This window comes from Hypomesus transpacificus, chromosome 1 (genome assembly GCF_021917145.1).
Source record: "Hypomesus transpacificus isolate Combined female chromosome 1, fHypTra1, whole genome shotgun sequence".
Classification (NCBI taxonomy): domain Eukaryota; kingdom Metazoa; phylum Chordata; class Actinopteri; order Osmeriformes; family Osmeridae; genus Hypomesus; species Hypomesus transpacificus.
In genome coordinates this window covers 6,449,201-6,462,153 of record NC_061060.1, presented here as the reverse complement: position 1 = coordinate 6,462,153, position 12,953 = coordinate 6,449,201, and the positions used below count along the sequence as shown (strand labels likewise).

The window sequence follows — 12,953 nt, the reverse complement described above, 5'->3', positions numbered from 1 at the left end:
GGTAACTATATGCAAATTAAGTGGAGTTGAATCCGACACTGAGATTTCTGCACCGAATTGAAATACTGCTCAAATAAAGCCATATTCCTTGCCATAGACATATAGTAAACCTTTTTGTAAAATACAATTTTGCATTTTATATTTTCCTCTCTACAGGTGATATGGGGATCGAACGGTGCTGTTGTGTTGAAATGAAAAAGGTCTGTCAATTTTGCAAGCAGCAGTCTATACCGAGTCCACTTAACGCAGATTTCAAGGTTCCCAGTTCCCACTTCTTACCGGTTCCCACTTCTGACCAGTTCCCGAGTTTTTGTAGCGTTTATAAAGGCCCCGTTTGGTGGCACGACTGCTGCCAATACTATAGCTAAAATAAAATGTACAGGAGGAAATTCTCCCAGAGCTCAAGTGTGATTTTCACTTAAATGAGACAATCACTTAGGAGAAGAGGATCAGACAAGATGACAGCTTTCATCTGAGTGATGAAACTGCTTTTCCTTGCTGGGGTGGCACACGATTATAGCAATATGCAAGCCAGCATTTAGAGACTGGAAGATTCTCTTTCAGTAAAGGTGAGACGCTAAGACGATAAATGCAAGGATTTATTTTATGTATTACTGACTAATATTTCGAACAAACCCCATCAGACAATGTAAACACACAATGAAACACTTGAAGCACACATGTTCTTAAATGAAGGCTACCATGAAAAAGAATACTGTCTGTTCTGATTTGTTATACTTCTAATATATGGGTAGGGTATAGCAACTACTGATTTATCTGAAGCCATTTCGTTGAAATATTTCTATGCCCACCACTCCAGTTATTAGGGACCGTTCGTCAGGTGGCCTGCTGCATGTCAGAACCCCCTTGAGTTAGCATGATTGAAACATGACTGCCCTCTGCTGTATAAACTAGTTACTACAAGCAAGATAAGCAAGACTCTAATGGGTAGCACATAAGTGAGGCGAGAAGCGAAGAAGAAAACAAGATATGAAAGACTTCTTACTACTATAAAGAAGAAAGCATGATCACATCATTTCCTTCCCAAATTAAGGATCATGCTGTCTTTAGGAAGTGTGCCAGACAATTCACACCCCTTTAACTAGTACAAACACTGACCCACGCACTATACAGTATATTTCACTTCCTTTCAAGTTACGGGTCTTTGGAGGGGGTCAACCTCAAAGTGCTGCATAATTGATGCACCATATTACCTTACATCTTCACAGCCCTGGTCCCTGTTTGGAAACAAAGCTCTGACATTAACTATTCACCAGATGATTTTGAACAGAAAAATGATTCCAGGTATGAGATCCAGAGCACACTGGACCCTGCTCTCTGTCTCGGAGATCAGGCATCTGATTTCACACTGGTGAATAAGACATGTGCCGCATCTAATGGTTATATTTTCCCCATGGCTGTTAAAACATGACATAGGATCGGATTACCAACCTTCGGAAGCTAAAGGGTTGTATGTAAGTGTTTGTGTATGTGACAGTGACGACAGTCCAGGTAATGACTGTGTTTACTGTTTGTATCCTAACTATTGAGTTACAAAACTGTACAAACATTTAATCTGTCTGCTGTTGGCTATTATTGTTTGAAGAATGCTTCAAGGATCACCTGTTGTATGAGCCCACTGTCAGTATTGTGTGTGTGACCGTTTATACAATTTTCACATTTCACATGCACATGTGTAAAGATAGCTGTGCTGACATAAAAATTAAGGCAAAGCTTTCACACATTACACCATATATATAAAAAAAAAACAGAATGAAGATGTTGAAAGAGAGAAATGTTATTTATTTAGATGAATGATCAGTCTGTCATGGCGCCTTGCCGATTATGAGGATGCTCATTAGGAAGACCATGATGAAGAAGATCCACATGAAGAACCTGTCCATCACCTTGGCAACCTTCTTCCACTCTGCCGCCTTGGCACACGTGGCCCGTTGTTCCCGGAAACAGTTGGCGATGTAGTCCACGTTTCGCACTAGCTTGGAGTCTACCCCGGGCAGGCTGTATCCGTTGCTACAGAACACACAGGGGCCAAAAGTGACCGTGGCAACGGTGACGGCTGCCGGCTTTTGGTCCTCAGGGCAACAGAGAGGGGCCTCCTTGGAGCAGCCCCCCTGAGAAGAGTGGTTCCCGTTGGGCTGGAAGCCCTCGTATGTCACCGGTGGAGAGTGGAAGATGCGGTTCTTCTCATCCCGAGTGATATGGTGCTGCTGGGGCTTAGCCCTAGGATGATGCTGGGGTTTGGGGGTCTGGGGTCGGGGCCGTTTGGTAGGAAACTGCTCCTCTCGGCCGTTATTACAGCCTCCCGGTTTACCGTTGGCCCTGTGGGGAGGGCTGAGGTTCTGGTGCTGGAACTCATCCCCGGCTAAGTGTGAGGAGGAGGAGGAGGGGGAGGGAGGGGAGACACAGTTCTCTCCCACTTCGTAGACAAAGAAGATCTTGGACATGTAGTCGATGATGAGGACCTTGGCCCATTGAGGGACAGGCTTGGCCTCGGGACCGCAGAAGTGGATGTTCATGATGAAGATGGTGAGTGCGGTGGAGGCTGTGATCATCGTCATGGTAGCAATGTAGTACTTCCCTGGGAGAGAGGATAGAGGAGTTGAATATGGCCTTTATGGCTCTTCAGGTTTGTTTGTGTGTGTGTGTAAGTGTGTGTGTGTGTGTGTGTGTGTGTGTGTGTGTGTATGAGGAAGCAAAGAAAACAGAGATGGCATAACGAGAGACTGTACTATCATAAAAAAGGGATTGTGCCAGACACACATTCACTCCCTCCTTCCCTCCCTCCATCTGTATCCCTCCCTCCCTCCCTTGCTCCTGTCATCCTCCTCCCTCCCTCCTTCCCTCCCTCACCTATGAGCGGCACGCTCTCTGAGGGCGGCATGCTCTCAGCCACCATCAGCTGGAAGACAGTGAGGGCCAGCAGCACGGTGACGCCCAGCGACACCTTCTCCCCGGAGTCAGCCGGCAGGTAGAAGCCCAGCGGGGCCAGGAAGGAGATGAGGAAGCAGGGGAGGAGCAGGTTGAAGATGTAGAAGGAGGAGCGTCTCTGGAGGAGCACGGTGTAGGTGATGTCGGGGTAGGGGTCGGAGCAGCATCCGTACATGATGACGTTTTTGGTGGCGGGCATCCCGTGGCACTCCCACTCCACGTTCTCCACGAAGTCGGACAGGTCGCCGCTGTCCATGCCCATGGCGATGTCCACCTGGGGGAAGCCGGGGGAAGCCGGGGGGGGGGGGGGGGGGGGGGGGGAGGAAGAGGAGGAGGAGGGGAAGGAGGAGGAGGAAGACAACATGAGAAGGATAGGAAGGGGTGGAGCGAGAGTGAGAGTTTGAGAACGTGAGAGGCTGTATTGTGTGCCATGTTTGGTGCTGTTTTGCACTGAAGTCTACTTAGGCAACACAAACTCACTCTCTCTCTCTCACACACTCACATAGACACACAAACACGGGGTCTCCAATAGCATGATGACATCACCGCCCACATAGTTGAGTGTGTCTGTCTGCGGTGAGACAGAGAGAGGGGATGAGTGTGTCTCATCCTCCTCCTCTTTCAGGGCACCCAGGTCAGTTACCCTGCTGCACTGACAATAGGGCACTTAACGTGTGTATGTACTTGTACTTGAGAGTGTGTTTTTCTGCGTGCTGTGTGCATATGTGCTTGTGTGTGTGTGCATATTATTGTGTGTCAGCTGTCGACGTGCCGTTTGTCAGTACCCGTTTCGTCCCTCTCTTGCCCACACTGTGGTTCGAACTTTGGGTACTACTGATTCATGCAACGACCACCTCTCATGAACACCTCTATAGCCAGCTACGCCACCAAAATCTTTTTGATGGCGGCGTTGGTTGGTAGTATGTAGACGTGACAAAAGACGTGAGTTTGACCAATTCAACTTGGTTACACATGAACCCTTGTGTGTCTGCATGTATGAGTGTGTGTGTATGTATGGGTAAGTTTGCGTAACCTGGTTGCCATGTGTGGGTAAGTTTGCGTAACCTGGTTGCCATTGTAGGTCCATGAGCCAAAGGTGAGGTTGCACTCCTGACTGTCGAAGGGGAAGTAGGACACGTCCACCACGCAGGAGCTCTTGGTGATGGCCGGGGCGTCCCAGGTGATCTCCCCATTGTATCTCAGCACCACGTTGGTGTCCATGGGCCCCGAGAAGTCATCATCAGCCCTGAGGAACATGTGTCCACTTGATCCTACTTGAAATGCTTCTGTACTTGACTGATACTGCTTGGCACCAATGGGAGTCCCAAACTTTCACACTCCCATCAACCTGACACTCAGGCCAGACACTCCTGGAATGTGTGTGTGTGTGTGTGACGTATTGGGGTACTTGTTATAGAGGACCAGGTCGGGCCGCCACACAAGGCTGCTGGGAATGCGGATGACCTCCAGGCCATCATAGTCCTCCTTGTCCCACTTGAGATAGGTATCATACCAGGTCTGCCTGATCCACAAGTACGCTATTAGAACCTGGTTCCTCTCATCCTACACACACACACACACATACCAGTGACATTCAGATGACATACAGGCACATACAGGTGACACACCAGTAGCACAAATGTGGAAATAAAGGTGACATATAGACACATAAACAGGTGACATTCAGGTGACATACAAGCACATGGGTCTGCTGTATAAAAATGTTATTTATCAATATGTTCTATTTGTCTAAATAATTACGCTCCAATTATTATCAATGTGTTAAGAGAATATTAATGTTGGTTGAAAGAAATTGAATATCATTGATAGTTCATAAAGAATCTATAGATTTCCTCTAAAGGACTATCCAAATTAAGGTGTTATATTAACCCCCCCCCCCCACACACACACACACCCTGTGTTGTTTTTCGATCTCTCTTGCTCCCTCTGTCACACACAGACCCTCATTAGTGTTTAGCATCACACGGTAAGACATTTATCAGAGTCAATGTCAGCCTAACTGAAACCTAACCCCTGCTGTCAATATGGAGTGGATGAGGAGGTGGACGGCTGGAGGGTGACAGGCTATTGCTGCCAGGGCCTGACACAGGGCTTCACCAAGTCAGGTAACCAAGGAGAGCTTTACCCCCTGGGTAACGGGACACTGAAGCACACACACACGCAAAAACAATTTCATCCTTTGTCTATGTTATCTTCTATGTAACTCTCTCTCCGTCTGTCTCACACACACACACAGGAATTGAGGGTTGACAGGGCAGTGAACCTGAGCAGAAATGGGAGCTGTCTTAGTAATAGTAGGCCAGTACAGTAGGAGGTCTACCGCTGCCTGCTGTCACACACACACATCAGCACTGGAACCATCAATGTCTTCTCTGAGGGTTGACCCTGGGTCTCCGGTGTTGACATATATGGGCATCAGTAAAGCACTTGATGACCTTTATACATTAATATAAACATGACTATACACCACAACCAGTACAAAACTACAACCCACCAGCTAGGGAGATGCCACTGGGCCAACATAGAACAAAGCAACATAAAGCAACATCCATCCAATGCCAATGTACTCTTTATAGAAAGTATGTTGTGGAGCTAAAATATCCTTTACAAAGTAAGTTATCACTTTAATTTAAATGAAACAATGTTTTACCGTTTTTACCGTAAAAGCTGGAGAGACGGTGTCATGCTAGGGATACCCGTTACTGTTCTGTGGACCTGCATTAAATCCTATTTCAAATCCCTTGAAAGACAATGAGAGTGATAGAGAGAGAGAGAGAGACAAAGAGAGAGAGAGAGAGAAAGAGAGAGAGAAAAGGAGAGAAAGAGAGAAAGAGAGACAGACAGTGAAAGAGGTGAGAGAAGGAGAGAAAAAGGGGGGGGACCCTGGTGACCCACCATGTCTTTGATCTGGGACAGGGTTATCTGCAGCGTGACGTTGAGGGCCTTGTCCGTGTCTTCTACCGGCCGCAGGGCGTTGGAGTAGTTCTCCATCAGGTCGTTGAGGAGCTGCTGAGCATAGCGACCCTGTGCTGAGTGGGCCACTACGGTAACACAGATAGTAGAATACCTCCTCGACATTATTACCAAGCATTGCTCCAGTATATCTGTGCACAGTGATAGTGTTATGTGTGTGAGTGGTAAGAACCTGGCTCCCTACTAGATGCATACAGGCCATTTGTGCATCAGAATTGTGTGGTTTCTGCTTTTGTTAGGGTTAATTCCAACAAGATAATATGTGTATTGAATTACTTGCGACATTTCAGTAAAACACTTGCAGCTGAAAACAAGTTCTGCACCAGATACAGGTGTTGTGCTTACCTTCAAGGAACAGCATCGCAAAACACAAGACTGGGACTATCCTGATCATTTTCGACAAAAACATCCTAAAGAAAACGAGAGGAAATTCCAGCCACATAAATTAGTGCACCTGGGATTAATTCCCATCTGGTTAACAGGAGTCCCGTTCAACCCCAATTGAACTCAGTTGCTGATAGCAGCACACTAATTTCCGTTAGTCCTTCTCGCACTCAAGACAGCCGCCTACTGCTGGCAGGGGCAGGCAGACTGCCCGTTCAAATAAGCAATAGGACCCCGGCTATCACGTAGCAGGCGACTTGAGGGAAACCAGATGCTCCTGGAGCCCTGGACCATCGGCAAGTAGCCTACCGAATATCTATTCAGCTGTCAATCAAACGCGTGGCAGGGGGGCTTGCGTGGGCCAACATAGGAGCGATCATGCGCGGAAGATAGGCCTACACTTTAATACCACATTTCAGTAAGCGGTTTATTGTTCTGAAATAATGCATATCATGTTTAGGCAGTCTCTTCTTATGGAAGCAAATCAGTGACACAATGAATGTGAGAATGTGTTATTTAGCACTGCGCTACATAAGAATGTGTTTCAGTGTAAAACATAATTCTGATAAAAAAAAAACAGAAATTCAACAGAATTCAGGATGCTCAAATTCAAATGGTGAAATTCAGATCACATGGCTCTTCATACTAATATATAGGTTCAAAGGAATGCCATTTTAATGCAGTTAGCCTAACCGTAGGGTGGGCTACTCAGACAGGTCGAAAACGACAGCCTTTTGATCCAGAATCAGCAGTTCTGAAAACGGACCAAAGGTTCACATGCCTACAAAAGACAAGTATAAAACCTATATGAATCAACATCAAAAGAAATGTTCTCAGTAGATAGGAAATTTTACTCTTATTGTTTGTCAATGAAATAAATGAAGAAAAAAAAACATAATAATCCCCCACGTACCATTGACTATTCTGGTGGCCACGGGGCATCACAAGTGTACAGTACAGGCTTTTATAGTTTTACAGACTGGTCCAACACAACAACGAAAATCTATGAGAAAAATCACTGTTCTTTCTGCATAGGATTCACAGACCTAGGTGGCCTGCTGCCAGAGAGATAGTTATCAGGCAGACTAGAGAGGTACAAAACGAGCTTTTGTCACTCGGGATGTCTGGGGGGAAACCTGAGGCTGGGCTTGCCTGCAGCTCGATAGCAGGTGTCGCTCTGGCATGGGCAGCGGGAGGGGAACCTGTACGGGGCCGTAGTGGACCGGTTTGGGCGCCAACAAGTCATGACACAGGAAAGCTAAACACGCACGAACAACACTGACGAGAGAAATATTGAGTGCGGGAAGAAGACATTGGTACACAAAAGCGTTAATACACATAGGCCTACATACACCACGTCCTATAGGCTAAATGTGCATATTGAACATGGGGCAAACGCATACCTCCCAGCAAAAGTATAAGCCTGTACAGGCTGCCATATGTTGATGAGAGCCATGCCAGGGCCTCTCCTGTAATAAAGATGGAGAGTTGTTATACTGTAGTGAGGCTGGCTCAAACACAACATGCTGCCTAACCTGCCATCTGTCTCTGTCCCTCCCCATTCCTCTCACCTCGCTGGATAAATCTCTGCGGTTATGAGAAATGTAGAATTACTGCACCCACAGTATGCGAGCTCGTCTTTAATCATTAGCCATTGGAAGGAATTGTTTTAATCATTTAAATTCGGTTCATGTTAACGCATCTTTAGGTGCAGCTCTGCCGAGAATACAAGTAGCCTACGCATTCATAATATTTCCTGCATGCATCTTCATTAATTTGCTTGTTCTACTTTCTTTGACTGCATAAATCCCTATAGATTTTGTTCCCATCAGCCTCATGAATTTAGATCTTCACTAGATCTCTCTCACACACACAATACATAAGAAACCTCCTTTTTTAAATGCTGTATCCTGTAATATTCGGTAATTATTATGCCGGTGTGTGTAATAGGCCTAATAATAATAATACAAATTTAGTAACGATGCAAAACTTATTTTACACAGACTTTAATAGCTTTATTTACAGATGAAATATTTTTTTGACATAGTTTATTCTCTGTTGGCGTAGTTCAGTGGATGCAATATTTTTCAAACCTTTTTTTCCCAGTCTCATTTCTGCTTGAGTTGCGTAAATCTGTGAACAGTAACGTAAGAGAGCGTAACTGTTTTGATTTATTTCTTTTAAAAACGGGAATCCAAATGGATTCCTGTGGGAGGCAAGAACCAAAAGGGGGGGAGGAGGGGTTGAAGAAGAGTGAAAGTGAAAGTAGCCATGATAGAGGACGCGGGAAGATGGGAGGTTACCCATAGGTTGGGAGGGGGTTACCTGGACATTATATGGGTGTGGCTACTGCAAGGTAACATCTGTGATGCATGAAGTGCTTAGAAAAGGTGTGTAAAATGTCCAATCATCTTTGCCTGGCATCTGTCCCACCATACTTGATGTAAAAAAATAAATACAAAAAAACTGGAGGCAAAGAAAGCTACGTGGGGCGCTACGCTGTGAGGCGGACACAAAAAATGAGAGAGTGGGGTGGCAATGGCACTTGGCTCAAGGAGGGGGAGGTGATCAGACATCTTACTGTGGTACATGACGGAATGTTGAATGACAGACGGTGTGGTAGAGAATAAAGACAGAGAAAGACAGAGACAGAGACAGAGAGACAGAGAGAGAGACAGAGAGACAGAGAGAAAGAGAGAGAGGGAGAAAGGAGTGTGATGCAGAACAGAGGGGGTGGCAGACGAGGACTTGTAGGAGGTGTCACGATGCAGAGGAAAGGCCGTTGACGGATGGGCGGATGGAACGGGAGTGGGAGGGTCCGCCATGAGACACAGGGATCAGAGGTGAGGAGAGACAGCAGAGAGGGTTAGACAAAGGAGAGGGAGGATGAGTATATGTAAAGGTCAGATAGAGGACAGAGATGGTGTGGTGGGGTAAGATTGGGCAGTCCTGGGGTGGGGTGGGGGTGGGGAGGCAAGGGTTGGAGATTCAGTTGCTGAGCAGTAGCTCTGTCGCCGTCTCCACGTCCCAAGATTTCGACGACAATGCCACTATTACTGCATTCTGTGGACAGAGAGAGAACATACCCTCCTTTGAACTATTATGGAAAGTGGATATATACACCATCACAATGAATGCAATCTCACAGGTTGATATGTATTACAAAGCTTAATAAACCTGTAGAAAGACCTGGGTCAACACAATTTGAAACCTTTTCAAATAACTGTTTGAGTCAGCAGGGTCAGGTGGTTGTGTGGGTTGTCTTGGATAATAACCCATTGGTTCTACCATGCTATACAAGAGCAATCAAGCACTGATACATTAAGCAACGTACATGATTCCAAAATACTTTTTTTGTATCAGGATACGTTAAGACATTCGAGGGAAGGAGTTTGTTTAGAAGATGGTAGACACGGTCCTACTCACTTTGTCGAAGCCCATGGCACAGAGTTTATCTATTTTGCGGGTGTACTCTGGACTAGACACAGGAGCCCCAGCGTACACATGGGACCAGAGCCGAGCCGTCTGTTTGAACATCTCTGGGTTCTGCTTATACTGAGAGGGAGAGACACACAACAGCAGAAGAAAGAGGAGAGAGAGAGAGGGAGAGAGAAACAGAGGGAGAGGGAGAGAAAGAGACAGATGGAGGAAGTAGAGGGGGGGGGAGAGAGAGAGAGAATCAAGAGAAAAAGAAAAGATAGAGGCAGGAAATGTCATTGGTTGAAATCCCAGCAGGACAGAAGCCTCCACCCTATCAAGCTCAGCATAGCAGTGAGCAGTGAAGGGAATAAAGCAACAGAGTGGGATCAAAGATGAACAACAGGGAGCCATCATAGATGTAGTGCAAGGCAGAAGCTTAATGATGAGTCATCAATGTGTACAAACGGGTAAACAACACCCCTGACCCCCCCCCCCCCCCCGACACACACTTCCTCTAACCTGATTTGCCACCACAGCATCCTGTGGGTCGTCTGGTTCGGCAGCTGCCAATAAGGCTTGTAGTGACAGGAGCACCGTCCTAAGCGTCATGGCTGCAGCCCTGCAACACAGATAGACACAATCATGCCATTCTGCCCCCTAGTTCCTTTCCATTCAAGATTCACTAGTCTAAAAGACTGGATGTAATTAGTTAAGTATAGAATAGGTGTGAGAAACCATGGTATAGGGTCCAGTCAACCTAAAAAATAGTTAAAAGAAGTCATGCCCTCTATGATTAAGTTTGCTATGACTCACCATTGGTCTTTAAGAATGTCCAGACATATTGCACCTGTGACTGAGCTGATGTTGGGATGCCAGATCTTGGTGATAAATCGTACCTGGAGGGAGAGTCCAAAGGGGGCCGGGTTCATTAAAAAGTAACAGTTTGAGTTTAAAAAAAATACATCAATAATACATTATAAAAATAAATCCTCACTGGGCTGAACTAGATATAATTGAAATCCTATTTGCAGACAGAAAATGTATATTCCATCATACGTGTACCTACCTTAGGAGGATTGAATGGATATGTCTCTGGAATTTTTATTTCTAGTTGGTATCTACCACCTGCAAACAAAAAATAAAGAAGGGATGTTATAAACCCCTGACCTCTTGTCTTGAAATCCAAAGTTAGAATTAAACACAGTAAACAAAGCATTTATGCAGCACATACAGCCTACAGCTACTGCTTTCCACCTTCCATCCTGCAGGAATCTATCCAGCCCCAGAACAACATGCCCCTACAGAGAGGGCTGATGCCTGACAACCCTCTGGGGCTCGGGTCCCAGGACAGGTAAGCTGTATACCTGCCTGGTAGTCTCACCTTCATATGGTGTGTCAGGTGGCCCTGCAATCTCCCCCTTAAGCTCTGTGAAGTTCTCGTCCACCAGGTCCACCTTTATCTGGTTTTTGCTTGTCTGTCAGAGTAGAAGAAACATAAAGAGGAATGAAAAACCTTGGTCTTTTTCACAACGTGCGCAAATGTAGGGAGCAGGCCTTCTTGTGCAAAGGTAGAAATGAATTTCATGCTACACACATTAAAGCAAACAGCTTCATGATGGGGTTCTGAACACATGTGAGCTAATGTTTCGGCAGGGAACAACAGTCAATGTAGTTAGCTAACTAACACTATCAGCCTTTGTCATTCCATGATGCACTGTGTCAGCCTAGATTTAACCACCTGAAGGACAGGTAACACAAAACAGCCAATGCGGCAGAAGTTGACACGACTGAACGTGGCAACACAGGGAGGCATGATAGCTTATTAATGAAAGTTAGCGACAGACTAGCGTGTCAACACTAACAACACAGACTGTTAGCCAGCCAGCTAGCTTAATGGCATTGGCATTTAACGCTAAAAGTCAGTGAGTACTTCACCCAATTTCAAAACATACCAATCAAGCTGTATACGTTTCCTTATCTTGCTCATTTAGGTTAATTTCCCAGACAGCAAACTTGCTTATCATCTACCTTAGCTTTGCTATATAATTGAATGGAATCCGGCCTAATACGTTTAGGGGTAACCTGGCTGCAGACGCAGGGAGATTTCCTGTACTGAGACGAGTCTCGGGCAAGGCTAGCTGCGCCAGCAGTAGCTACTAGCTATAGCATTGCGCGAGCTAAGGTTACTGACAACAGGACAGGAACCGCATAGCAAAACAAGTAACACCGTGCTGCAAAAAAGGACAGCTAGTTAGTCGATGTTAGCAAACGGCAAGCTACGAACCACATAGACAAATGCTTAATAAGCGCAATGTCTTTGTTTCATTTACCCTAGTAGCATGACCAACAAGATGATAATTTGTGTCATTTTCAACACAAGCTTGCTAGCAACAAAACATGAGCTCCAGCTCACTCATTCACTACCGATTATGAAATTACACAACCAACCTCCTCGCTTTTGAGAACCTCTTTGAATTCCCGTTTTATCCTTTGAACCGCGATGTTGGCCATGATTCCGCCGTGTTTCGGTCGGAGGTGAACAAGATCCTCTTGCTCAGGCCTCACTTGGCTAGCCTTCCTTTCTACCCAGCGAATTCGCAATCACTCTCCTCTCGCACTTTCGCTCTCCGTCTCCAGCTAACAGCTATGCCTGGCTGTCAGATTTTAGGTCCGTGCAACAACAGTTGCGAAGATAGCGTGAGCCCTAAACGGAACCTTTAAAACTGTACACCGGAAAAGAGAACAAACATGTGTCTTTTCTTGTAATAATGTAACAATTTTCGAAGTTGACATTCGGTGGTGGTCCTAGAAACATTTTAATACCAGCAGCATGCAATCTGACAAGCAGGTCATGTGATTTCCACTGCTGTCCCCAACGCTGTATGCCATTGGTTGATGCCATGGCTCACCATAACCTTCCTTGGACAGCTATGCCTTCATAAACGGACTCGGGAATTTCAGTTATTTATCTTTTTTATATTAAATGTAATCTGCCTTTGTTTTGCTCCTGACAACTCGGTGTAGGTTAAACAAGGATAGGACCATGAAGTCATGTGTCATTATTTTTGCAATCTGTCTCTACAAACCCTTCTTGGGATTAATGGTCATGAAAGAACGTCCATGCAAAGAGATCATAGTAGATGACCTATGTCTAAGTCATTATTCCAAGGATCTGTTTAGAGTAGGCCTACTGTGTGTGTATGTCT

The 12,953-nt window shown here is 45.6% G+C and overlaps 2 protein-coding genes across 2 annotated transcripts; both read right to left on the bottom strand.

The window, feature by feature from the left end:
* Positions 1-1,826: 1,826 nt before the first annotated feature.
* Positions 1,827-6,337, bottom strand: LOC124467012 (neuronal acetylcholine receptor subunit alpha-9-II). The gene is made up of 6 exons (XM_047019065.1): positions 6,289-6,337; positions 5,866-6,011; positions 4,358-4,512; positions 4,015-4,195; positions 2,872-3,223; positions 1,827-2,599 (listed from the first exon to the last, which is right to left on the bottom strand). Exons 1-6 carry the CDS (start codon positions 6,335-6,337, stop codon positions 1,827-1,829), a joined length of 1,656 nt encoding a protein of 551 aa, XP_046875021.1.
* A 1,980-nt stretch (positions 6,338-8,317) lies between these two features.
* On the bottom strand, positions 8,318-12,613 carry LOC124467030 (ubiquitin-conjugating enzyme E2 K). Its single transcript, XM_047019105.1, has 7 exons — positions 12,196-12,613; positions 11,129-11,222; positions 10,814-10,872; positions 10,561-10,643; positions 10,267-10,366; positions 9,754-9,882; positions 8,318-9,390 (listed from the first exon to the last, which is right to left on the bottom strand). The coding sequence occupies exons 1-7, from the start codon at positions 12,256-12,258 to the stop codon at positions 9,316-9,318; spliced, it is 603 nt and encodes a 200-aa protein (XP_046875061.1). The 5' UTR covers positions 12,259-12,613; the 3' UTR covers positions 8,318-9,315.
* Positions 12,614-12,953: the final 340 nt, after the last annotated feature.

Bases quoted from the DNA above. Each gene is read 5' to 3' on its own strand.
- LOC124467012 (XM_047019065.1), bottom strand. From the start codon at position 6,337: ATGATCAGGATAGTCCCAGTCTTGTGTTTTGCGATGCTGTTCCTTGAA. The intron at 4,513-5,865 runs GTGGGTCACCAG...GTGTGTGTGTAG, and splicing joins TGTCCCAGATCAAAGACATG to GATGAGAGGAACCAGGTTCT. The intron at 4,196-4,357 runs GTACCCCAATAC...CATGTTCCTCAG, and splicing joins GACCTGGTCCTCTATAACAA to GGCTGATGATGACTTCTCGG.
- LOC124467030 (XM_047019105.1), bottom strand. From the start codon at position 12,258: ATGGCCAACATCGCGGTTCAAAGGATAAAACGGGAATTCAAAGAGGTT. The intron at 11,223-12,195 runs GTTGGTTGTGTA...CTACTCTGACAG, and splicing joins AGGTTCTCAAAAGCGAGGAG to ACAAGCAAAAACCAGATAAA. The intron at 9,391-9,753 runs GTGAGTAGGACC...CTCTGTCCACAG, and splicing joins GTGCCATGGGCTTCGACAAA to AATGCAGTAATAGTGGCATT.